At 50.0% G+C, this 27,201-nt stretch overlaps 1 protein-coding gene across 1 annotated transcript; it reads left to right on the top strand.

Moving 5' to 3' along the window:
- Nucleotides 1-14,772: 14,772 nt before the first annotated feature.
- On the top strand, nucleotides 14,773-27,006 carry TACR2 (tachykinin receptor 2). Its single transcript, XM_055274537.1, has 5 exons — nucleotides 14,773-15,759; nucleotides 16,552-16,746; nucleotides 21,867-22,020; nucleotides 23,614-23,810; nucleotides 25,793-27,006. Exons 1-5 carry the CDS (start codon nucleotides 15,284-15,286, stop codon nucleotides 26,049-26,051), a joined length of 1,281 nt encoding a protein of 426 aa, XP_055130512.1. The 5' UTR covers nucleotides 14,773-15,283; the 3' UTR covers nucleotides 26,052-27,006.
- The last annotated feature ends 195 nt before the right edge of the window (nucleotides 27,007-27,201 follow it).

Raw genomic sequence — 27,201 nt, 5'->3', positions numbered from 1 at the left:
GCAACAGAATGAGACACCATCTCAAAAAATAAAAATAAAAACAAACAAAACAAAAAAATACTCCAAGACTAAAGAAGTTAAATGATATCAGTGAAATCCAGGATCTTAAGTGGAGAGAACAGGGAACACAAAACTTTCTAAAAATTTTATTTACCTTGAAAAATAAAAAGTAAGTAAAATATCTTATTGGGGAAAATGTAGCTATTTAATTTTTATGTATTATTAGAGAACTAAAACTTTAATTAAGGTGGTTAGAAACTCCAAAGCAGGTGTTCTAGAATTTGACCAAGAAAAAAAAAAGGAAAAAACGACATAAAGAGAAAAGAACCATGTTGCACAAAATAAAGCATAAATGTAAAACACGATGAAAGGAAGAAAAGTATTTCAGTTACTACAACAAATATGAATGGGTTTATGCACCTATTCAAGAGATTGTCAGTTGCATTGAAAAATAATCTAGCTATATGTGGTTAATGTAAGATGTACCAAAAACAAAGTGAAAAAGGAAAGTTGAAAATAAAGGAATAGGCAAAGAGATACCAAGCAAAAGCAGTCTATGGAAAAAAATCAGAATCACAACATTAGTATCAACGTGACAAGATAAAATGCATGAAAAAGCCATGCATGGTGGCTCAGGTCTATAATCCTAGCACATTTCAAGGTCAAAGCAGGAGGATTGCTTGAGCCCAGGAGTTTGAGACCATCTGGGCAACATGGTGAAACCCATCTCTACCAAAAACACAAAAGGTAGCCAGGCATGGTGGAGCCTGTAGTCCTAGCTACTCAGGAAGCTGAAGCAGGAGAATCACTGGAGCCCAGGAGGTGGAGGTTGCAGTGAGCTGTGATCGTGCCACTGCACTCCAGCCTAAGTGAAGAGTGAGACCCTGTCTCAAAAAAAAGAAAAAAGAAAGAAAAAAGAAGAAGAAAAACAAAAGCATGAAACTGGACGAAGTATATTATGTAACTTAAAAACCTTTGGAAAAGCAGCCATGGCTGAAGCCTGCAATCCCAGCACTTTGGGAGGCCGAGATGGGTGGATTGCTTGAGCTGAGGAGTTTGAGATCAGCCTGGGCAACATGGTGAAACCCCGTCTCTACTAAAAAAATACAAAACTTAGCCAGGCATGAGGGTGTGTGCCTGTAGCCCAAGCTATTCAAGAGGCTAAGGCAGGAGAATCACTTGAACCTGGGAGGTGGAGGTTGCAGTGAGCTGAGATCGCACCACCACACTCCAGCCTCGGCAACAGAGCGAGACTCCATCTCATTAAAATGATAATAATAATAATTTTTAACACCACGAATACAAAATATATATCCTTTTCATATGCCCATGGAAAGTTTACCAAAATTAGTCATGTACTTGTCTAGAGTGGAAATTTTAATAAATTCTGAAAAGTAGAGACTTCAAATGAAGGATATGCTGATCAAAGCCATTAAAACTAGAAAAAAGTAAGGCCAGGCATGGTGGCTCACACCTATAATCCCAGCACTTTGGGGGGCTGAGGTGGGAGGATCACTTGAGCCCACAAGTTCAAGACCAGCCTGGGCAACATACTGAGACCTCATCTCTTCAAAACATTTTTTAAAATTAGCTGGGTGCAGTGGCAGATGCCTGTAGTCTCAGGTACTCAGGTGGCTGAGGCAGAAGGATTGCTTGAACCTAGGAGTTCAAGGCTGCAGTGAGCTATAATCGCGTCACTGCATTCCAGCCTGGGTGACAGAGGGAGACTCTGTTTAAAAAAAAAAAAAAATGCTTTTAACTATTAAAGAAAAATTAAGGAATAATGTTATTCTGTTAAGACATATAGATATAAATTCCAGAAAAAATGACTAAAAGAGTTGAAATCAATTGCCTCTGGGGACAGGAATCAAGATTAGGGAAGTATTAGAGGAGACCACTTTCTGTTGCTATTAGTCTTATGGTATTATTTGACTTCTGAAACTATATAAATATATCACTTTGATAAAGATTAAATTAAGCAGAATTAAAGAGTGAAGTGAAAGCAGCTCTGGAACTTTTTTTACTTCTTTTTTTTTTTTCTTTTTGAGACAGAGTTTCGCTCCTGTTGCCCAGGCTGGAGTGTGGTGGCATCATCTCGGCTTACCGCAACCTCTGCCTCCTGGGTTCAAGCAATTCTCCTGCCTCAGCCTCCCGAGTAGCTGGGATTACAAGCGCCTGCTACCAGGCCCAGCTAATTTTGTATTTTTAGTAGAGAGAGGGTTTCACCATGTTGGTCAGGCTGGTCTCAAACTCCTGACCTCAAGTGATCCACCTCTCTCGGCCTCCCAAAGTGCTGGGATTACAGGCATGAGCCACTGATCCCAGACTTTTTTTTTTTTTTGAAGACAGGGTTTTGCTCTGCCACCCAGGCTGGAGTATAGTGGCACCATCTCGGCTCACTGCACCCTCTACCTCCCAGGTTCAAGGGATTCTCCTGCCTCAGCCTCCCGTGTAGCTGGGACTACAGGTGCACACCACCATGTCTGTCTAATATTTGTATTTTTAGCAGAGACAGGGTTTCACCATGTTGGCCAGGCTTGTCTTGAACTCCTGACCTCAAGTGATCCAGGCACCTCAGCCTCCCAAAGTGCTAGGATTACAGGCGTGAGCCACCGCACCCAGCCAGCTCTGGAACTTTGACCCATCCTGATATAGTAGAAAGAATATGGATAGTCAGTTAAAGCCAAGTTTGAATTTTCCTTCTATTACTTATTAGTAATAGGATCTTGGACAATTCATTTAGCCTTTTGTCTGGGTTTCTTCCTTTGTAAAATGGGACACTGACCTGTATAGCCCCTATATGAGAGAAAAGACTGGGCTCCAGCCCCTTGAGATAAACCCTGTATCCACTGCCCACCCCTACCCAAGCACAAGCAGGACGCCCAGCCACAGACACTTGTGGGTTAACTCAGCCCATCTGCCCCCTGCTTTCACCTCCTGGTTAAAATTGTTTTGGTTTTGGTTTTCCATACATCATAAGCATTGGGGGATATTTTCCACAGTGTCAAGGTCTGTGGGTAAGGATCAGCCACAGCTTGGAAATTTTGAGTAGAAAATATAACAAAATGGCTTTGAAAGTATTAAGTACAGGTGTTTTTATATCTACATCTGTATTTGAAAAGAAAATGTATCTCTTTATGCTTTAAACACTGTAAACAGATCACTGCAAAAACAAAAACCTGGGGCAAAATTCAAAATTGCTAAGAATAATAAAACTCATTTCTTGTGTTCTTATAAAGATTTGTTCCACTCCCGTGTTTGCACACACATGCAGCAGGGAGCCCAATCCTTTCTGTCAGTGGAGGGAGGGCAGTTGGTGGTGACGGGTAGGGAGGCGGGTGTTTGAAGAAGCAGTCACAATGCAGCATGCTAAGTGTGGCTGTGGGGAGGAGCAGTCGATGGCTCTGTGCTGTTCAGGCTCGGCAGCAATGTTAGAGACCTGCCTGATTATCCCAGGTGAAAGGATGTGGAAGAGGGTCTCAGACAGAGAGCACAGGGGTGCCTAAACTTGGCTGCAAACTGGAACAACCTGGAGAGCTTTAAAAAGTACTGATGCATGGCCTGGCATGGTGGCTCATGCCTGTAATCCCAGCACTTTGGGAGGCCAAGGCGGGAGGATCACCTAAGGTCAGGATTTCGAGACCAGCCTGACCAACGTGGAGAAACCCTATCTCTACTAAAAATACAGAATTAGCCGGGGTGGTGGTGTGCGCCTGTAATCCCAGCTACTCCAGAGGCTGAGGCAGGAGAATTGCTTGAACCGGGGAGGCGGAGGTTGCAGTGAGCCAAGATCACACCATTGCACTCCAGCCTGGGCAACAAGAGCAAAACTCCGACTCAAAAAAAAAAAAAAGTACCAATGCCTGGTTCCCACCCCCAGACATCCTGACTTAATTTGTCTGATATGTGGCGTGGCCAGCTGGAGTTTTGGAAGCTCTAGGAAATTCTAATGTGCAGCAAAGTTCAGGAGCCACCGGCCTGCATGAGGGCCTGAGGCAGGAGACTGTGGCTCTCTGTAAATCGAATGGAAAGTTGGAGGAGAAGGACAAACTGGGCCTGGAAAGATGGGGATGGAACAAGGTTTAGGATATAGAATGGACAGGAGTAGGTGGCAGAGTGGAGAGAGGGAGGGAGGAAGAAGCTGATGGTGATGCCCAGGTTTCAGGCTGGGTAACTGGGTGGAGGTGGTACATTTTCTCCAATTCAGAACACAGCAGAACGTGGTATGCACAGAAGACCTGCTGGTTAGAGATGATATATCATCTTGGCTCAATACATAGTAGCCTCAACTGCCGCCGCTGCCACCACCACCACCACCACCACCACCATCATCATTATCATCATCATCAATCTGGTGGAGGCTTCTTAAAAGCCTTTGTGGTTACTAGGATTAAAGCAGTGAGGCTGCCCTCTAGTGTCGTTTGTTTTTCTTTCTTTTTTTTTGAGATGGAGTCTCGCCCCGTGACCCAGGCTGGAGTGTAGTGGCGTGATCTCGGCTCACCGCAAGCTCTGCCTCCCAGGTTCACGCCATTCTCCTGCCTCAGCCTCCCAGGTAGCTGGGACTACAGGCGCCCGCCACCACGCCCGGCTAATTTTTTGTATTTTTAGTAGAAACAGGTTTCACTGTGTTAGCCAGGATGGTCTCGATCTCCTGACCTCGTGATCCGCCCGTCTCGGCCTCCCAAAGTGCTGGGATTACAGGCGTGAGCCACCGCGCCCGGCCTCTAGTGTCATAATCTGTGTATTACAGGCACTCCTGTGCTCAGGCTACAGTCTGCATATCTCTGCAGGGGATGAGGCCGGGCCCACGTAGGAGCCAGAGTGGGAGTGGAGGGTCAGGGATGAGTGAGGCATGGTCTCCAGTTTAATGCTCAGGCCAGGATCTCCCAGGCAAGCCCCATTCTTGGCCCTACTGTAAGTAAGGGTCTCCTTAGGATGAGTCGCTGTCTCTGCAAAATGCTCACAAGGAGGAAGCCCGGAGCAGGGAATGGGTGCTGGGCAGTCAGCCTGGAGGCCTGAGATCCAGTTGCGGCTCCCCTAGTACTTGGCTGTCTGACCTGGAGGGAGTGCCTTTCCTGGACTTCAGTGTCCTCATCAGGACTGGGCATCTCTGGAGGATGACGTTGTGTCTTTGCAGCTGACCACAATAGCAGGCAGGACCGACATTCCCAGCCCTCCAGAAGAGACAAGAGGAAGCTTCTCATGTTCTCCAGAAGGGCCTTCCCAGTGCCAGCGAGGGGCAGAGAGCAACTGCCCTGGAAGGCTTCCGGGAGGAGGTGGATTAATGAATTAGTAAATAGTGTCTGTGGCAAGACATCCCACCTTTGAGACACTGAGGAGAAACTTGCAGACACAGCAAGGCCTGGCAGCAAGAGAAGAAAGGCTGTGGGCTCTGGAGTCGGAGAAAACAGGCTCTCACTGTTGGTTCCCCCGACTGTGTGACCTTGGACACGTTATTTATTCCATCTGTGAAATGAGGATATAAACAATTCACAACAGCAAATGCTTATTTAGCCCTTTGTGTCAGGTACTGCTGTAAGCACTTTGTCTGTATTAACTAATTTAATCTCATAGCAATCCCACGAGGTAGTACAAATTTTACAGGTGAGGAAAAGGAAGCACAAAGAGGTTATGCAACTTGTTCAGTCACCAGACACGTGGCTGGTGCTCAGTAAATAGTAGCTACGCTGTAACCACAGAGATAACAATCACTGATTGCACTGAAACAGGTGAGCTTATGGGCAGAGTCAAGGGAAAGGCTGGGTGGGCCAGTGTCAAGGGAGAGAATTTCAAGAGACAGCATGTGATATCCTCCAGCAAGCATCAAGCACAAGGCACGGCTTTTTATTTGTGACCACATCGTGATACCCCATTGTCCCTGGGGCTTCCCAAATGGGACCACCTGGGCAAGGAGGGGCAAGGGCTCTTAGAACTGGTTTATTCCCACTGGGTCCTGAAGAAGGAAGAAGTTCCCTTTCTCAGCTTCCCATGTGGCCTGGGGTGGTCATGTGACCTAGTTCTGGCCAATTAGATGTGAGGGGCATCTGCCGGGAGGAATCCCGGGGAAGGTTTTCCTCCCTGACCAAAAGAGAGAAGCGTAGAAGGAGACTTATTTTCCTCGCTGCTCCTTTCCCGGAATGAGAGTGCAGTTAGATAAAGACAAGATTGTTGGAGCTGTTGCAGCCCTCTTGCAGCTATGAGGGGAAGGCCAAGAAAAATCAAAGTTCCCAAAGAGCTTTTGACATCACTGAGCTGTTTCTCATGGAATCACCTATCTCCAGATGCCTGGTTATGTGAGAAAGATATTCGTTTAAGTTACTGTTACTCACAGCAAAAAGTATGCATGGTATCATATCCAAGTTGTTCCAGTGTGTTCATTCATCGGCGCACCATTCATTTATTTAATTAGAAGTTATGGTTGAGCCAATCACAGTGGAGGACAGGGAGGATGTGGCTGTCATCAAGGGAGACATCATTCCTGGCTTTGTGGATTTCCTAGCATGGTAGGGAAAACACACTTTGAATACATGTGATGGATCAGGATGTTAACAAGAAAAAAAGCCCACGAATGCTATTAGAATGTAGAACAAAAATAGTTAACCTGTGGAAGCATCAAAGAAGTTCTTGAAGGCTAGTGTTTATTTAGAGTTACATGCCATCATAAAGGCACCCCAAGATGTAAAATGCAGTGCCTCAAACAAGAGAGAAGTTTATTTAGTTTTGTTTCCTTTTCTTTTTTTTTTTTTCTAGACGGAGTTTCAAAAAACAGGCAAAACAGGGTCTCCCTGTGTTGCCCAGGCTGGAGTGCAATAGTGCAATCTCACCTCACTGCAACCACCACCTCCCGGGTTCAATCGATTCTCCTGCCTGAGCCTCCCACGTAGCTGAGATTACAGGTGCCAGCCACCACGCCTGGCTAATTTTTTGTATTGTTATTAGAGACTGGATTTCTCCATGTTGGTCAGGCTGGTCTTGAACTCCCAACCTCAGGTGATCCACTTGCTTTGGCCTCCCAAAATGCTGAGATTACAGGTGTGAGCCACCATGCCCAACCTGTTTCCTTTTTCTTTTTCACATAAGAGCCCTGGGACCTGCCCAGGCTCTGCCATCCTCAATATGGCTTCTCTCTGTGGATTCAAGATGGAAGCCCCTGTTTTTGCCATTGCCCACCAGTAGGAAGTGGGGAGTCAGCAGCTCCCTCTTTGAAGATGAGACTGTGAAGTTATGTGTGTGTGTGTGTGTGTGTGTGTGTGTGTGTGTGTGTGTCACTTCTGCCCACATTTCATTGGCCAGAGCTTAATCATGTGACCACATGTAGCTTGGAAGGGAGTCTTGGAAATTGCGGACTTTAGGTGGTCAGCCAGGTGACAGCTAACAGGCAGGGAGGTTCTGTTTCTAAAGGAAAGAAGGGGAAGTGGTTCCTGAGGGAGAGTGAGCCGTCCCAGCTGGTGAAGGAGTGGGGCCATTTCCTCTTAACCATGAGAACAATTTGTCTTTGAAGAGCTCAAAGCAGGAAGTACCTGGTCAGGTTGTGTTTTTGGAGAGATCACTGTAAGCAGACATGGAGAATGGAGTAGAGGAGAGCAGGTGAATGCAGAAGGTAGTGAGGAAGCTATTGCAGCAAATCTGGTTATAATTGTGACCTGGACCAGTGGGGATAGAAGGAAAAGCCTATGGGTCCAGACACATTTTTGGCTGAGTGAAAAAATTTTATACAAAGTATGGCAAAGACTAGGTGGTATTCCAACATGAATTGAAGGCATGTAACACCTTACTTTATCACTGTATTCCATTGATCAGGGAGTCTTCCAAATCCCCCAGCTTTATGATGCCATTTTACTGGAATTGAACTGGAGCAACCTAAATTGATATCATAAGAACTAGTCAACTGTAATTTCAAACACAGCCAAGCCTGGGATGGACTCATGTCAGCTCCCCTACTATGACATGGGCAGGGAAAAAATGTTTTGCAAATTATCCCAAGTGTACCACCCCAGGGGCAACATCAATGGTCAAGAAGGCCATCTGGGGACTGGCGCGGTGGCTCACACCTGTAATCCCAGCACTTTGGGAGGCCGAGGCAGGAGGACCTTGAGCCCAGGAGTTCAAGATCAGCCTGGGCAACACAGGGATATTCTGTATCTAATTTAATAATAATAATAATAAAAAGAAAGTCGTTTGGCCCAAAGGTCACATGCATCCTCGAGGAGGTAGCATCTGAAGGGTCCTTGAAGGACTGGTAAGATGGCCTCAGACAAGGGGCCCCAGAAAGGGCATTCAAGGTTCTCTCCATCAGCCTTCACTCTCCCTCTCCAGCCTCATCTCTGGGCAGGAAATGGATATTCCAAAGCTTTGATATGGAAACCTAGCTTTAGTTTTTCCTGCCTTTCTTTGCCATGCTCCAAGGATGGAATGCAAATATTTTTCTCCCTTCTTAGTAAGGTCTGAAGATGAAAGGTCTGCATGTCCTGGAGGAAAGCAGAATGGTTTTTTTGGTTGCCAGTATTCTGGGTCTTATCAAAGACATCACGAAAGAGCCTGAAGGATGGTGGGATTTGGGGAAAGAGGCTGAATTTTTAATGAAGCAGGACTTCTGGAGAGGGCTGGGAGAAGAGAGGACCCTGGGGCCGGGAGAAGTGGGTGTTCAGTTCCTCCCCCTAGCAATTCCCTGAGAGGAATGGCCAAGATGGGAGAAGGACAGGAGCTCTGGGAAGTTGGGCCTCCAGGACCCAATGCCCAGCTAAGCTCCAAACTCCCAGGGCCCAGGATTGTCTCAGAAAAAACAGCCCCCACCCCCTTCCTCAGGAACCCTGCAGAAATGGACAGCAGGCATCTCCAAAGTGACCTATGTAGATTAATGACCAGTAAAGGCACACCCCAGATGCCCTGGCCCTATGGACGGCACCAGGAGGGGGACAGTGGGAGCCCAGAAGCAATAAGTTGGATTTCCTGCCAGCTGGACGAGATGAGGACTCAGAGTCAAGATCAAGTTGCTTTTCAGAGTATAAAGAAAGAGGACCTTTCTTGCACTCCTGGGGTTGTGACCAAGATTTATACTTGCTGCATCTCTCATTACCCTCCTGAAGGAACTCTTGGCTCCCCCAGGCTACTCTGACATTTCTCTCAGGATTGGGGCTCATTCCCATGTCCCCTCCCTCATGACCTCCCGGAGCCACTCAAGCTCACTCTCTGCCGCCCCTAAAGACCTCTTCCTCCCTCCTCTGAAGCTTGAAGCTCACGCATCTCCCATTTGACAGAAGGCTATGGTGAGTTCTCTCTGCAAGGCTGGGTCTTGGCTACCCAGCTTGTCCAGGAGCCTCCTGAAGGAGGAGAGGTGACCCTTTCTCCTAATTCTGGGCTGAGCCTCAGAGCAGCTGCTCAGTGACAGACCCAACACAACACACAGGACTGGAGCCTTTCAGCAGGCAGGCCCTTTGCCAACTTCTGTCCTCACCTCAGCCATGCCGCAGCACGTGTTGCCACATCCACCAACACCCAGAGCAGACACCAAGTTCCTTCTGTCTGCAATATCCAGGCTGGCTCTGGGATGACTCCCCCATGACCCAACCAGCCAGTGGGTGTCAGGGCATCCTCTCCTAAGATGAGCCTCACCCGCTTCCTCCTCCACCTGCCATAGATGGACAGATTCTGCTGGAGCCCGAGTTGAGAAATAAACATGTTTTGTGTTAAGAGCTCTGTGTACACCAGGACCACAGCAGATGTAAACACTCCAGCCTCTCTTCTCCAGCTAGATAAACTTTAGGCTTTCAGGGCGAGGCGCTGCCCCCAGCACACTCTCAGTGTTTAAAGAAGATGTCAGCGGCAGCCTGTGCTTTTGGCAGGGGCCAACTCTCCCTCTCCCAGCTGAAGTCCCAAATTCTGGGGAACTGATGCCCTGGCCAAGGGGCAGGGGGGCACAGAGCTCACCTCCTAAAGGGGCCAGCCTGGGGCCCTCTGGTTTACAGACTAAGAGGGGACTATCTATGAGAAATAAATCCAGGAGTGCTATAAACTCTGATGTCCTGCTACAAAATCCCTGCAGGACGTATGGAGAAATATTCTCTTCCTTTAAGCTTTAGGGCCTGTAAAAATAAAAATGCTACCCATTCACCCCTAACAAGGTGATAATTTAGACTTTACTCATCATTTGTTATTCATTTATTCATTTGATGTTTATTGAGCATCTACTATTTGCCAGTGTGCCAGGCATTATACTGCCCTGCCCACTCGAAATCCCACCATTAACTTAGAACTTTCATATCTGTATCACAAAGACATAGACATAAATAAATAAATAATATATACATAAGATTCCCCATCCCTCACTGGAGTATTATTTTACATTTTATTCATGATTTTTATTCAACCAACCTTTATAGGACACTGACAATGTTCTGGCCACTCCTAGACACTGGACACAAACAAGACGCAATCCAAGACCTGAGAAGCCCTGCCCCCCATCGGTGTGACAAGGAGGTGATCAAGGAAGTGGTTTCGATGGGCCTCCGGGATGTGGAGGCCGACAGAACAGTGAAGGCAAAACAAGGGGACATGAGCCCCACCTCACTGGCGATGAAACCAGGCCTCGCCCTGCCCCTCTTGGGAGCTCCCACACCTCTTTTTTTTTTTCTTTGAGATGGAATCTCAATCTGTCACCCAGGCTGGAGTGCAGTGGCTGCATCTCGGCTCCCTGCAACCTCCGCCTCCCGCATTCAAGTGATTCTCCTGCCTCAGCCTCCCGAGTAGCTGGGATTACAGGCACCTGCCACTGTACCTGGCTAATTTTTGTATTTTTAGTAGAGACGGGGTTTCGCCATGTTGGCCAGGCTGGTCTCGAACTCCTGACTTCAGGTGATCCACCCACCTCAGCCTCCCAAAGTGCTGGTATTACAGGTGTGAGCCACCATGCCCAGCCTCACTCCTCTTTTCTAAATGAGGAAATAGATAGGGGCTCCTGGGTCTTTGAATTTCATGGGCCAATATAATATTAAAAACCTATTGAGGGGGCCGGGTGTGGTGGCTCACGCCTGTAATCCCAGCACTTTGGGAGACTGAGGCAGGCAGATCACCTGAAGTCAGGAGTTCAAGACCAGCCTGGCCAACGTGGTGAAACCTCATCTCTACTGAAAATATAAAAATTAGCCGGGCATGGTGGCAGGCGCCTGTAATCCCAGCTACTTGGGAGGCTGAGGCAGAAGAATCGTTTGAACCTGGGAGGTGGAGGGTACAGGGAGCCAAGATTGCACCACTGCACTCCAGCCTGGGCAACACAGTGAGACTCTGTCTCAAAAACAAACAAAACAAAAACAACAACAACAAAAAGAAAAACCCTATTGAGGGAACCATACCTGTCACTGACTTTTTATTCTACCAAGTAAGGAATTTTAAAGAAAAAGCAAAACCAGGTCAACAACTACCATCTGCCATCACCATTATTTCATGAAAGAACTCAAAAAGCAGGAAGGGCATGGTCTCAGAATGAAGGACAGTCCATGGAACCAGATTCATCTAGCAGAATGAAAAGTGTTCTTCTTCTTGTCCTCATTTGGCCCCACCAGGAGCTCCTGCAAATACAGATGTGACCCTTCCTTCTGTCTCTGGGATGATCATCGGAGCAGCTGCTCAGGGTCAGACCCACCGCCAGGCACAGGACTGGAGCCTTTCAGCAGAGGGGCTGACCCTTTGCCAACCGCACATCCTCCTCTCATTTCGGCCACCTCCTGGCACCCCCAGCATTGCCCTGGTGACAGGGTGACCCTCAGCACTAGTGTCCCACGATGCTGCCTATGACCTCTGAAGCCAGGGCCCACAGCAGCCTCCCGGACAGAGATAGGCCACTCTCAAGAGCATCCCCCCGGCGCTGATAGCAACGCCTCATCCACAATGCTTCCTGGAGCCCCCTTTCCTCTCCCACCCACTTCTCTCACACACCACAGCTCTCCCACCTTTTATTCCTCAAACTTCCTGGAAGATCATTCCTCTCCTGACTCTGGTCTTTAAGCCTCTAGCCCAGAGGTCACAATTATACCAACCAGCAAGGCCCAGTTGCCAGCGCACGCCCGTCTGAAGGAGTGGCTGCTGTCTAGCTGTGGTGGACGTTGCCCTGCGCTTCCCAGGCCCCCTTCAAGCTGCCAGGCAGGCATGCAGTCCCATGACCATGTTTAGCGTCCCCCGCTGCAGGCCTCGCCTCAACTGCCTTGACAACAATCACATGCTTTCTTGGGGTGGCCCACGTCCAGTGACCAATGTGGAAATATAAAGGCCTGGTTCACTTTGCCCCACATGGGGCAACTCTGAAGCTGTTCCAGTTCCAATTAACCATGGGGCTACCAAGGCTGTTGTAGGCCTGGACCACAGCACAATGCCGTGCTTCAGCCACACTTGCTTCCTGCCCTGTCTGCTGCCCCAAGTGTTGACCCCAGTGGTAGCTCCCTGAGAAACAGCTGGTGTGTTTCCTACACAGCAGGGTCTGCTTCCTGGATGCACGCAACTGGCACCATCAGCTCAGATGTGGGATTACAGGCGTGAGCCACCGTGCCCGGCATTTCTTTTTTTTCTCCTTTAAAAGGACTGGCCTTCCAGGCACAGTGGCTCACGCCTGTAATCCCAGCACTTTGGGAGGCCGAGGCAGATGGATCACCTGAGGTCAGGAGTTCGAGACCAGCCTGACCAATTTGGTGAAACCCCGTGTCTACTAAAAAAAATACAAAAATTAGCCAGGTGTGGTGGCATACACCTGTAATCCCAGCTACTTAGGAGGCTGAGGCAGGAGAATCGCTTGAACCCAGGAGGCGGAGGTTGCGGTGAGCAAAGATCGTGCCACTGCACTCCAGCCTGGGCAACAGTGTGAGACTCCATCTAAAAAAAATAAAATAAAATAAAATAAGGACTGGCCTTCGAGATCGCTGTCTAGCTATGGACTCAGAAGGCCAATGCCAAGCAGCAAAGTTGATCAGGAACCCCTTCGTCCTGGGTGGCCCGCATCTTCCCCTTTCACGAGGCTTCAAACCATAGCACATAGTTGGAAAGCTGCAAGAGCAGATGATTTAAGGGGGAAATAAAAACTCAGATGTACAAGCTCCAAAACATAATCCCCTTTACATAAACAGTGGAGGTGGTGGGATGTTGTGGGGAGGAAGGAACTTGAACTGTGCTGGGCTTCTGTGACTGGTCACAGGTGCTCAGGCATCCCAGCTTTGCACTGAGTTTTCACCTGAAGCTCAACAAATTCCCGCTGCCTGGGAGCAGGAGCACAGCGAAGAGAGCAGGCTGTCTTGGGCTTCCATTCTTATTTCTACACGTTCTGCCCTTTAGGACCCTGGCCAGATGGGCATGAGACAGAAGCAAACCCTAAAGTACTGCTACTGTTGCTGCCACCAACAGAGATCAAAGGCAGAGACCCTTCTGCTAGGGTCCAAAGTCCAAACAGGCCGCTCCAGAGAGGAAACAGGCACACAGGCACACACCCACAGGAGAAGTAGGGGCCAAGGAAGCACCCCCTCCCCAAGGGCAAGGATGGGGTTCCCATTTGACCCAGCACATGCTCCTCACATCTGCACAGCAGGGAGACCAAACAATAGATACAATTTCAGTGTTGATTGTTGATGAACTTACCCAGAAATTCACAATCAGAAAAATCCATAAAGAAGCTCTTTCAATTTCAGCATGTTTAAGTTTCATGACTTATGGTTTAGCATTGTTTTTATATTGGATTCCACGGGTGGCATAATCTTTTCAGCACTAGAGACCTTTAAAGGTCTTTCTCAGCTCACCCCGGGAGACAAGGGCTGGGTGTCAGGGAAGTGACACACAGGGAGAAGCAGAAAATGGACTGGGAGTGTGGGGGCCCAGGCCCAGCCACGAGAAACCCAGGCTGTGCAAGGCAGAGCCTTGGGAGCACAGAGGCTGCTGTGCCATGGGTTGCTGGTGAATGAGAGGCCTCCTCTGCTTTAATGAAGAGCATGCCCCCGCAACTCCCGCTAAGCCTGCCCTGCCTTCATGGTCCACACACCACAGGTGTGCACAGGTTCATGCGTGTGTGTGAGCTTAACACGTCAGCCGCACATACAGTCACTCAGAAACATCTTCACAGCTTCACACACGTGCACACAGTCAATGACCAGGAGCAGGTATCTTGGGGCAAACCTAGAGCAGCTTCTCAGGGGTTAAAACTCCAGCTTTGCTGTGGTTCCCCGAAGAGCCCTGACTTTGTCCTAAGACAGTGGTTCTCAAAGTGAAGTGCTGGCTCCAGCAGCATCAGTATCACCTGGAAACTCGCTGGAAATGCTCCGGGTTCTGGCTTCTCCTCCTAGAGCTCCCAGAGCTGTGGGGTCCTCCCTTCGGGCCAGAAACTCCAATCATAGTCTTATGTACCAACCCCTGTGCTAAATAGACTTTGTGCACATTATCTCCATTTAAAATTCACAAATGTACTGTGAGATGCACACCATTTTTCTATATTTTTCAGATGGGGTAGACAGAGCTCAGAAAGGTTAAGAGACTTGCCTGGAGTCACCAAACCAGGCTCGAACTCCTTCTGTGTTCAGAATCACTCTTCAGACGCAGCTCCCGTCCTGGGCTGAAAGTCAATACCCGCCGAGAGCTGGGCCCTCTGTACCAGCCCCATCTCCCCCAAGTCTCTCCCTGCCTCTGCAGCCAGTCCTAAATCTTTCAAGAGACAAGGCCAAGCAGGGGGTGGGACCAGGGGTGGGAGCCAAAGCCCCACCTCGTGAGCAGGCAGCACCTCTGCCAAGGCCCCCGCTGGCTCTGCCCAGAGAACGGCAGGGAAGCTGCAGCGAGGGCTGGCAGCTGGCAGAGTCCTGAGCACCCAGCACCCAGCCCGGCTTGCACCCCAAAGCCTGGAGAAAGGCTGCTGAGCCATTGACCTGTGGATTCCAGAGACTCCCGCTGTGCATTCCTCTGATCTGGAAGGTTTCCTGAATTACGTGATGAGAAAACTGGGTTCGAGTGCTATCTTGTCACCAACTTCCTGAGTGACCTGAGCTGGTCCCGTCCCCTTTTGGAATCTCCGTCTTCCGTCTCTTCAGCGAAGGGGTTGATTTATAAGGATGCCTTCTGCTCTGACGCTGTGATTTGAATTCTGTGTTTCCACGTGACATTCGAGAAGTCTGGCCAGCAGGATGGAATCTGAAATGACAATGGTTCTGGACTAGGCTTTGTGCTCAGCCCAGCTCATCTTTGCCTGAGACCTAGGAGTGGCCCCAGGCTCTCCTGATGTGCCACCATACTTGGCATCTGCTCCTCTTCCTGCCCCCATATTCCCATGCTCCGAAGGGGAGTTCTCTTCCTTAGCAAATCCGGGAGGAGCCGAGGAGCCAGGCCCTTTGTTCCAGACCCAGAAGCAGCCATGGGGACCTGTGACATTGTGACTGAAGCCGATATCTCGTCTGGCCCTGAGAGCAACACCACGGGCACCACAGCCTTCTCCATGCCCGGCTGGCAGCTGGCACTGTGGGCCACAGCCTACCTGGCCCTGGTGCTGGTGGCTGTGACGGGCAATGCCATCGTCATCTGGATCATCCTGGCCCATCGGAGGATGCGCACAGTCACCAACTACTTCATCGTCAATCTGGCGCTGGCCGACCTCTGCATGGCTGCCTTCAACGCCACCTTCAACTTTGTCTATGCCAGCCACAACATCTGGTACTTTGGCCGTGCCTTCTGCTACTTCCAGAACCTCTTCCCCATCACAGCCATGTTTGTCAGCATCTACTCCATGACTGCCATTGCTGCCGACAGGCAAGAGGGTCCTTGGGGAAGCTGGGGGGAGCCTCCTCACTGAGCCGGGGCTCAGACAAGGGTGGTGACATGCCTGTGGTTACACAGCAAATTTGGGTAGAACCATGGGAATGGCCTCCCAAATCTGGTCATGGTCCAAAACTATGAATCTGGAAGGTGGGGGTACTGTGGAGCCGAAGAAGGTAGACTGAGGGTTAGACACAAAGAAGGACTTTGCATTAGATGCACTAGACGGGTTGTTCAAGTCTGTAGGGGAAGTGGGCAATGTTTTAGGGACCTTCTGAAGTGTTCTTTCCTGGAGTTGATCTTTGTTTTGTTGTCTTTCTTTCACTCCAAAGATATGTCTTATACTTTTTTTTATTATTCCAGATAGATTACACGAGGGGAAAATGTTAAGATTGCTTGCAATTACAATCTAATAGGGCCAATTATTTTCCCAACGCTGCTGAGGGCTGAGCTTCAGGCTAATGTTGGATGCTTGGTCTTGCCCTGAGATGGGCTTCCAGTGTGGCTTTCTTGTGGCCGTCCACGGGCATGTCCATGCCCAGAGGGAAATTGTGGGCTGAGGTGCCTGGGCTGGGGTTCAAAGGCATCAGCATGCTGTGTGGCTGTGGGAGAGTCACCAGCCCAGCGGGCTCTCTGCAGGTCGGCTGATACTATGATATCGGCAGATGGCAGCAGTGCGGGAAAGGGCTAGAGGGCATGGGTCTGGGTTGGGAGAGAGGGAGACAGGGGAAAGGGAGCTGGGCTAACAGGAGGGCCCCTGCCGCTCAAGCTGCCCTCTGCTCACAGGTACATGGCCATCGTCCACCCCTTCCAGCCTCGGCTTTCAGCCCCCGGCACCAAGGCGGTTATTGCTGGCATCTGGCTGGTGGCTCTCGCCCTGGCCTCCCCCCAGTGCTTCTACTCCACCGTCACCGTGGACCAGGGTGCCACCAAGTGCGTGGTGGCCTGGCCTGAAGACAGCGGGGGCAAGACGCTCCTCCTGTAAGGCCTCAAGGGGATTGTGGAGGGCAACAGTGTGTGTGTGTGCACGTGTGTGTATGTACATGTGTGTGCATGCATCCATGTCCATGCATGTGTGGTGTGTGTGCATGGGTGTACACATGAGTGAGTGTACACGGGATTATGTGAATATACCTATATGCTTAGTAAGCAACACACATGATGTAGCCAATCTGTTCTTAGCACTTTACATATATTGGCCCATTTAATTCTCCTAACAACGTGGGGTATATATTATATTATGATTCTTACCATTTTTTAGATGACACTGAGGCACTGAAAAACAAAGTAACATGCCCAAAACCACACAGCTAGTAATTCAAATCCAGCTAGTCATTTGAATCCAGCTATGGATTCATAATAGTACCTTGCTTTGTGAGCGTAAGTGAGATAGTATACCTGAAGCCCTTAGCACCATGCCTGGCACAGAACTGGTACCCAGTATGTGGTAGCTTAAATAGGGGATACATGAAAACACACCTGGGGGTGGCAGATCCTTCCCACAAAGTCCCAGCTGCCCCAAGCATGACAGTGTGCATGGTCTGAGGTGAGGGCTGCCAGGTAGCCATGGCAACACACCTCTCCTCCAACACCCTCCCTGCCTGGTCTCCATCTGTCCTGAGCACCTGCCAAGAGAAGGCTGCTCTTGTGGGCTTCAGGGATAAGGAAGGCGCCGTTCTTCTGAGAAGCTGTTCCTGGGGACTGGCGAGTCTCGAGGGCAGGCCCTGCCCGGAGTCTCTGCCCCCTCCCTGCACCCCACCCTCTCACAGAGGGCGGTATCCATATATGGGGAATGCCCTGCTTTCTGGCTCAGCAAAGGGTGGAGAGCAGAACATATTGAGACCGGCCACTTGGGGGCGGTATTTCTCCACCTTAATACAGGACCACAGTGCGTGCCAGCTCTCTGGGAACAGTGAGTTCCAACCCAGATTCAGGCGACTGGGAAAAACAGGCGGGCAGGGGTGGGCTAGGAAAGCCATACTTTGGTGTTACTTAAAATTCCGAAAGGATTTGGGGAAAGCCTGGTTTTAAGTGTGAGAATGTGTTATTGTTTTTCTTGGGGGAGAGCCTAATTTAGGATGAAGGCTCCATCCACACAGGCTCATGTAACTGTGTGTAATTAGGAATCTGATGAAATTAAAGATGCCCTCTTCAGGAACATGTGCACACACCTCCAAAATCAAAATACAAAAAGACTCCCTTTGGGAGGCCAAGGCGGGCAGATCACCTGAGGTCAGGAGTTCAAGACCAGCCTGGCCAACATGATGAAACCCTGTCTCTATTAAAAATATAAAAATTAGCTGGGCGTGATGGTGGGTGCCTGTAATCCCAACTACTTGGCAGGCTGAGGCAGGAGAATCGCTTGAACCTGGGAGGTGGAGGTTGCAGTGAGCCAAGATCACACCATTGCACTCCAGCCTGGGCGACAAGAGCAAAACTCCGTCTCAAAACAAAACAAACAAAAAAAGGCAGCCCCTGGAACTCTTCCCCTCTGCCTTCTGCATGGAGACCTAGCCCAGGGTGAATTCCTGTCCTGCACAACATCCTAGGAGCAAGCAACAGAGGAGTGTGGCTCCTGCTAAGGAAGGACTTAGAGATGGCCTCCTCCTTTTACAGATGGGGAAACTGAGGCTGAGGGAAAGCCCTGACTTGCCTAAGATCATGCTTTAAACAAGAGGCTGGACAAGAGCCCTGTTCTGACTCCCACAGTGCTGACCCTCAGAAAAGGGGAAATTTGGTCATGATTAAATCTGTAGACTGATATGACACAGACTTCCTGTGCCTCTCTGGGCCTCAGTTTCCTATCTGGACACTGAGATAGGTGGCCCTGTAGATCCTCACTCTGTAAGGTGATGGGCCCTGGCCCTCGTTGCCCCTACTGCCCTCTTATCTGCTCCACACTGGGGTTCTCAACCCAAAGCCTACTTGAGGATCAGGGAGTCTAGAAGCGCCTGAACCTCTTGTAATTGGCATGCTTGCCAAAAGAACCTAAGCAGAATTCTAAACACAAGACTTTAGGAGGGAGATTTACTGGAGCCATTATAATCACCCAGTGGATTCACCTTGCCTGCTGCCTAGACAGAACTGATTTATCAAGACAGGGGAATTGCAATGGAGAAAAAGTAATTCATGCAGAGCCGGCTGTGCAGGAGACCAGAGTTTTATAATTACTCAAATCAGGCCAGGCGCGGTGGCTCATGCCTGTAATCCCAGCACTTTGGGAGGCCAAGGCAGTGGTCAGGAGTTCAAGACTAGCCTGACCAACATGGTAAAACCCTGTCTCTACTAAAAATACAAAAATTAGTAGGGCATGGTGGCAGGCACCTGTAATCTCAGCTACTTGGGAGACTGAGGCAGGAAGATCACTTGAACCTGGGAGGTGGAGGTTGTGGTGAGCCGAGACCCCACCATTGCACTCCAGCCTGGGCAACAAGAACAAAGCTCCATATCAAAAACAAAACAAAAACAAAAACAAAATCAAATCAGTCTCCCTTAGCATTCAGGAATCAGAGTTTTTAAAGACAATTTGGCAGGTAGGGGCTTGGCAAATGGGGAATGCTGATTGGTCGGGTTGGAGATGGAATCATAGTGGGTCGAAATGAGGTTTTCTTGCTGTCTTCTGTTCCTGGGTGCGACAGCAGAACTGGTTGAGTCAGATTACCCGGTCTGGGTGGTGTCAGCTGATCCACTGAGTACAGGGTCTGCAAAATATCTCAAACACTGATCTTAGGTTTTACAATAGTGATGTTACCCCCCAGGAATTTGGGGTAGGTTCAAACTCTTGGAACCAGAGGCTGCATGACCCCTAAACTAATTTTTATTCTTGTAGCTAATTTGTTAGTCCTGGAAAGGCAGATTAGATCCCAGGCAAGAAGGGGATCTTTTCAGGAAAGGGCTGTTACCAATTTTGTTTCAGAGTAAAATCATGAACTGAATTCCTTCCCAAAGATAGTTCGGCCTACGCCCGGGCATGAACAAGGACAGCTTAAGGATTAGAAGCAAGATAGAATCGGTTAGGTCTGATTTCTTTCACTGTCATAATTTCCTCAGTTATTTTTGCAAAGGTGGTTTCACCGTGGGTCCACTTCCCTTGGGGTGGCAGCACCTCTAGAAGGGGGCCCAGCAAGCCTAGCACGTGGCAGGTGGAAGCAGGAGGTTTGGGAACACCTCAGTCCTCCCAGTAAGAAAGAAAAAGTCAAACGACAGGACCTGGGGTCTCAGGCCCATTGGCGGAATGCTCCAAGGACCCTGTTCCATGAAAGGGACCCCCAAATGCCAAAGGAGCCGAGACCCAAAGAAGGAGGTAGAACAAATCCAGTTTGTCAGTATTGGGTGATTTATTGAGGGAATTTACAGACCGAAGTGGGATCTTGGGTGGCCACAAGACAGGTGGAGCTCTGCATTCTCACACCGTAGACGCAAGGCTTAGATACCATAGGGAAAGGGTATTCATGCTCCCGCAAGGAAACCAAGGGCAGCCCTCCAGAACAGGCAAGAATGCTATGTGCATCACAGCCTACGATTTGTGGAGTAACATCAAGGTTGACATGTTCTTACACTAGGGGCAGTAAATAAAGTAGAAATCAGAAGGCATTCACAAGACTGGGGCGAATCGGAAGTCAACACAGGGGAGTGGCATCCAAGATGGAGTCACTTTTGTCTCCACAGGCTCCCACTGCAGACCTGCGGGGGAGTCAGTCCCCAGCCTGCAGCTCATCAGAGAGAGGCTGCAGCATCACTCATAAACCAGAGATCTGAGAACTGGGGACACTGTCTTTTTTTTTTTTTTGACAGGGTCTCACTCTATCACCCAGGCTAGAGTGCAGTGGTCCAATCATAGCTCACTGCAGCCTCACTCTCCTGGGCTCAGGTGAACCTCTTGCCTCAGCCTCCTGAGTAGCTGCAATTACAGGTGTGCCCCACTATGCCTGGCTAATTTTTTAAATTTTTTTAATAGAGATAGGGTCTCACTATCTTGCCCAGGTTGGTCTCAAATTCCTGGGCTCAAACAATCCTCCCATCCTGGTCTCCCAAAGTTTAGGGATTACAGGCATGAGCCACCACGCCTGGCCTACACTGTTTCCAAAAGGAAATGAAAAGCCTCAACACAACCCAGTGTCCTCCCTGGGGATGGGGTAGGAAGCCACGCAATGGTACTCTGCACCACTTCCTCAAAGGTGATATGAAAGAGCATTTGCTGACACAAACGAGGTTCCCAGCCAAATGCTGATGAGCCGTAGCAGATGACACAGCAGCATGTGATATATGGCGCTTTTCCACTGTCCCATTCCTCCATAGCGATGTTGGTACAGATGGAGCCTTATTAACACCAGTCATTCTATCCATCCAGACAGATATATGGCTATACTGTAGGATACACTCCAAGACCCCCAATGGATGCTTGAAAGTTCAGATAGTACTGAATTCTTTCTCTATATGTATATACTATGTTTTTTTCCTCAACATACCTATGATAAAGTTTAATTTATAAATTAGGCACAGTAAGAGATTAACAATAACTACTAATAAAACAGAACAAGTATAACAATATACTGTAATTAAACTTCTGTGAATGAGGTCTCTCCCTCTCAAAATATCTTGTTGTACTGTCCTCCTCTATTTTGGATCCGCAGTTGGGAGGGGTAACTGAAACCCGGGGAAGTGAAACTCCCGTCAGGGGTGACTGCTATTCATACATATGATTCCGGAAAAAATATGCCACATATTAATAGTTAATGTTAATAGTGGTGGGAGTGGGATAATTTTACTGCCTCCTTTGTGCTTACTGGTATTTTAAATTGTAAACAAATTATTTTTTAATTTGTTTCGTTCACTTTTCCTTTTTTTGACAAGTGTCTATCACATGGAAGGACGCAGGGCTACTGCTGGCGTCCCTTTTGCAGGGGAAGCCGTCTCCTGGCACACAGGCTACCCAATGTCCCCTTTATTTTTGTTTAAATCAAACCAAGTCCCTGGGAGGCGCCCAGGGTGGACCCGCAGGGGCGGCTCCACAGTGCCCGCGGGGTCCCAGGACCAGGCGCTGGCATACTTCGGAGTCGCCCCCGGGCCCCCCGCTGCCCAGGCCCCGGCTCTCCCTGCAGGTACCACCTCGTGGTGATCGCCCTCATCTACTTCCTGCCGCTCGCGGTGATGTTCGTCGCCTACAGCGTCATCGGCCTCACGCTCTGGAGGCGCGCAGTGCCCGGACAGCAGGCGCACGGTGCCAACCTGCGCCACCTGCAGGCCAAGAAGAAGGTGGGCGTGGGGGCGGGGCCTTGGGGGGCGGGTCCTGGTGGGGGCGGGGCGGGGCGGGGCCTGGCCCCGCCCTGGGGAGCCGCCCTTGCGGTCTCAAGGCAGGTCCGCAAGAGGGCGCCCGGGAGAAGCTTGCGGAAGCCGCCTTTGCGCGAAGCCTGGGGCCAGAGCCTCACCGCGTTCCTCCCAGCCGGGCGGATTTGCCTTTGGTCTTTGGCCAAATACAAAATTAAAGAAACTTGCCGGGCGCGGTAGCTCACGCCTGTAATCCCAGCTCTCAGGGAGGCAGAGGCGGGAGGATAGCTTGAGCCCAGGAGTTCGAGACCTGCCTGGGCAATATTGTGAGACCCCCCCACCCCGTTCTCCACAAAAAGGAAGAAAAAAAAATTAAAGAAACTTCCCAGAATGTTAGGGGAGTCAGGGACTCCTACAGCCCCATAGAATCCAGATACCCCCAAGATATATATATATATATATCTTAGAATGATAAACTATTAAAATCTCAGACTTTCTGAATAATCAGAATGTTGAATTTGAGAAGCTCCACAGAAGTATAGAAGGTGCCTAGGCAGTCACAGGAGAGCCTTCAAAGGCTGGAACTGCGGACCTCAGAGGTCGTGGAGACCGGATTGTTGTCCCGCTTCATCAAATCTGTCTCCAGATTCTTCCGGAAGCGCCAGTGTCCCCCTACTCCCTGCCATCTAGGACCCCCCGAAGGTCCTGATGGAGCCCTCTGTGCCCCTGACACCCTTCACCCTCCTCCAGTCCAAGCTTGTCCTTGCCCCTTTCCTGCCAGGCAACAGAGGAGGTAACGGGTTAACCATATCATGTAGCCAGGTCAAAGCCACGGCTTCTCACCCAATTGTTATAGGCATCTCTCTCAGGGTGGTTCGGGGAGATAGCTGCACATGGGCGCCATCTGGTGCCCCGCATGGAGCACTGGCCTCCATCTGCTCCACACTTGGGGTCTCAACCCAGATCCTACGTGAGGATCAGGATGCCCAGGAGCCCCCAGACCTTTTGTAATTGGCATGCTGGGCTGCCGAACAGAGCAGGAGTGTGCCTGCAGGGGCCAGGCTCTGAGGAGGAGGAGGTCCGGGAGCTGACCCGTGGGCAGAGGCAGGGGTCCCTAGTTGGAACCTTACAGCCCACAGAGAGAAGGGCTGTGCCAATATGGATCCCAGAGAGGGGGCGGCCAGGGAGCGCATAGCTGACAAGGGGATCCTCTAGGGATGGGGTTAGGAGAGAGAGCTCAGCCACTCTCCAGGGAGGGGGAGCTGCAGTGAATGAAGGGGTCCCAGACACCTTTTGTAGGAAGTGGCCATTGAGCTGGGCTTCAAGGAGTGAGGACTTCAAAGGAAGGATGGCAGTGTGGGCAGAGGGACCGGCCTGAGCACAGGCCTCTGAGGTTGGGGGCTAGGAAGGTCTGGGCAACACATGCTCAGAGGCCTGAGTAATAGAGCTAACGGGGTCTGAGTGTGGAGCAATTCCCAGGCGGGTGCAAGGGGTCCTCTGCGTCTGCCCTCAGAGGGCTGGGACTGGGGCTGGGGCTGGGGCTTGGGCATTGAGAAGTAACTTGAGCCTCTCCTGGACCAGTTTGTGAGGACCATGGTGCTGGTGGTGGTGACATTTGCCATCTGCTGGCTGCCCTACCACCTCTACTTCATCCTGGGCAGCTTCCAGGAGGACATCTACTGCCACAAGTTCATCCAGCAAGTCTACCTGGCACTCTTCTGGTTGGCCATGAGCTCTACCATGTACAATCCCATCATCTACTGCTGCCTCAACCACAGGTGAGCCCCCACTCCAGCCCCACCCTCTGCCCTCAGGGCCCCACTGCCTGGCCCCAGCTGGGCTTCCCTGCACAGTTCAAGCATCCACTCTCGTTCCTGCAGGAAACTGTAGCCCTGTGCCCCCAGCCTGCATGAGAAAGCTGTCCTCACACTCAGCCCCCAGCACAATCCTCCCTCTGGCCTGGTCCTAGCTTGAGCCCCCTTCCTCCCCAAAGCCCCACCGTCTCCCAGGCTGTAGCTCTCACTGTCTGTCTGTTCCTGCTGGCTCTTCTGGGTTCTGTGTCTGGGGCAAGAGAAGAGAGAAGGGAGGGCCAGAGCGATGGAGGGGAGGGGAGAGTCACCGAGGAGGCGGGACAGACAGACGAAGGAAAGAGCCAAGTAGCGGGAGGGAGGGACTGACTTCTGTTCTAGTATTTTCACGAGCTTCCTACTGAGGGCTTTCCTGGAGCCGAGTGAGCGGCACCCATCCGGCAGTGGAAGCAGTGGATGGAGGCTGGGGCCAGCACAGGGGTGGGGCAGGCTGCTCCCTGGAAAGCTCACAGTGCATGCCCTGTCCTCCAGGGGCTTTCAGGGCAGCTGGGAAGTGACCTTGGCAGACACAGCCAGGAAGGAGGGGGCCAGAATCTCACTCTCCTGGCATCATCCAGTTTCCCTAGCCCTTGTGATTCTGAGGAAATGAGTCCCAGAGAGGAGCCTGCACTTGCTCTGGGGCACCTGGAGAGGTGGGGGGTGGTGAGTCAGGCAGGAACCCAGCCCCAGTTCTGCAGAGCAGGCCTTTCAGTCGCAGGAAACCCTGAAGGTGGGGCAAGTAAGGGGCGGCAAGAGGTGGACACAGTCTCACCTCAGTGAGACAATGATGTGGGCGAAGTTGGCCTTGGACCTCTTTGTTCGTGTTTTTTGTCACCTCCCTGGCCAGGTAGCCAGGCTACTCATAATGCCATTGGGATCTTTGTTGCTCAGACATTTCACCCGCCTCGGGCAGGCCAAAAGGAAGTAAGGAGCTATGATTTTTTGCAGGAGGCCAGAACTCTCTATCTCCTGAGAGGGAAGTAGATAATAGGAGACAAGCAGGTGTCATCCCCACTCTACAGATGGGGAAACTGAGCTTCAGAAAGGAAGATGCTCCCAAATTCATAAAACAAACAGTAAAGCCAGGACTCCATGTGTCTCCAAGGCCTGTCATCTTATCCCCACACCATGCATTTCTCTTTTAAAGACTTGTGGGATTGAAAACCTGGAGACAGGGACTCTGATATCTGGGAGGGGCCACCAGCCCACCATGTCTGTGGGTTGATTACTCTCCTGCTACCCAAGGGAGATACAGTCCCTGGGAGTCTAAACAACACCCCAGGCTCCACAAGATCCTGACATCACTTCTGGATCATTCCCTTCTCTGAGAGATCGGCATTCCCTTTCTGCTGTCTGATTTCTTCCACTCACCGTGTGTGCTTCCTCTGAACTCCCCGTTCAGTGCTGCCGTGGGGAGAGCTGTTTGTTTTCAGGCAAATGCATCAGAACTTGGTGGCTCCGAGTGTGGGTTTTTCAATGCAGTCCCCTTGGGAAAAGCATCCTTGTTCTCCCAAGTTGCCAAAGCCTCCATTGTGTTTTAGCAGGTTCTTCTTTGACTCCTCCCTTAGAAGCCAGTTAACAAGTCAAACAAGAACATCTGCTGTTTTTTGTTTGTTGTTTTTTTTTTTTAGTAATTATGCTGGGGTGGTTTTTTGTTTGTAATAACAGATGACCTAAATCACCTTAGTCACCCACTTCATTCACGAGACCCAGCTCCAGAACACTCTGGCAGTTTCCAGAAATCAAACTCACCCATGAAGGCATCTCTCAAGAGCCCCTGAGCCATGGGAGGCTCTTGGAGAGAGACAGTGACTTTCCTCTGGAAGGGAGTCAGTTTCCTGGGGGTGGGGGCAGTCACATCACAGCTCCTGTGCCCCTAACTCCCTGGCTCAAGGTGCCCTTGGCTCCCCCAGGTTTCGCTCTGGATTCCGGCTTGCCTTCCGCTGCTGCCCGTGGGTCACACCCACCAAGGAAGATAAGCTCGAGCTGACTCCCACGCCCTCCCTCTCCACGAGAGTCAACAGATGTCACACTAAGGAGACTTTGTTCATGGCTGGGGATGCAGCCCCCTCCGAGGCTACCAGTGGGGAGGCAAGGCATCCCCAGGATGGATCAGGGCTATGGTTTGGGTATGGTTTGCTTGTCCCCACCAAAACTCATGTTGAAATTTGATCCCAATGTGGCAGTGTTGGGAGGTAGGGGTTAGTGGGAGGTGTCTGGGTATTGGGGATCGATCCCTTATGAATAGATTAATGCCCTCCAGCTGCAGTGAATCATCACTCTTGTGGGAATGGACTAGTTCCCAAGATAACAAGTTGTTAGAAAGAGTCTGGTGTCCTCAATTTCCCTGTCTTGCTTCCTCTCTCACTATGTGATCTCTTTGCACACAACACTTCCCTTCCACTTTCCACCATGACAAGAAGCAGCCTGAGGCCTTCACCAGATGCAGCTGCCCAATCCTGAATATTCCAGCCACCAGAATCATGAGCCAAATAAACCTCTTTTCTTTATAAATTACCTAGTCTCAGGTATTCCAGAAAGCAACACAAATGAACTGAGGTAGGTGCCTACTGAACCCTGAAGCCTTGTGCCCGGCTGCAGAATAAGGTGTAGCACCCTTTGAGAAGTAGCCAATCGAGAAGACCACATCTGAAAGTTCAGCTCATGCCCCATCCTTCAGTATACCAATACAAAGACAACATGGGGCCAGAACTCCAGAAAGGATGCTGACTCTAAGAGGACTCAGCCACCCATCTCAGAGAGCACTTCAGGGGATCCAGTAAGGGTCAGAAAAGACAGTATGAGCTGATATTTATCTAATCTAGGAGATGCAAGCTCAAATGCCTTCCTGGGGCATACAAGAATATGTATAAAAGAAAAACTGCAAATGTGATGATAAAAGGCAACTGACTTCCACCCTCAGTTTGAGCTAATAGGGAATGGTGGGGGCCATGGCAACCTGGAGAGGACAGGCATTCAAAGGGGACAAGAACTACTCAGCTCTAGACAAACGTCGCCACGTGGTAATGGGAGCCCACTGTTGCTAGATCTTCTAAATCTTTCAAGAGAAGCTATAAATCCACATTTGTATGTGAGTCTTCCAGATTTGTTGAATTTGACCCACATTTTCATAAACTTTGCATAAGCTAAACAAAACGTAGCTGTGGGCAATGCAACCATGACACTGATTCACCATCAGGCTGTGGGTACAAAGGAGGAAACTTCTAATTTCACAAAGCCCAGTGACTGAGTCAGCCAAGGGCTTCTCTCAGTATTTAAGAAGTCAGATACAGCCCGTGTAGATGGTGATTAAGAGCCAAAA

Source organism: Symphalangus syndactylus, chromosome 4 (assembly GCF_028878055.3).
Source record: "Symphalangus syndactylus isolate Jambi chromosome 4, NHGRI_mSymSyn1-v2.1_pri, whole genome shotgun sequence".
NCBI lineage: Eukaryota > Metazoa > Chordata > Mammalia > Primates > Hylobatidae > Symphalangus > Symphalangus syndactylus.
The sequence above is the reverse complement of the archived record's forward strand: the minus strand, read 5'-3'. Positions and strand labels throughout refer to the sequence as shown.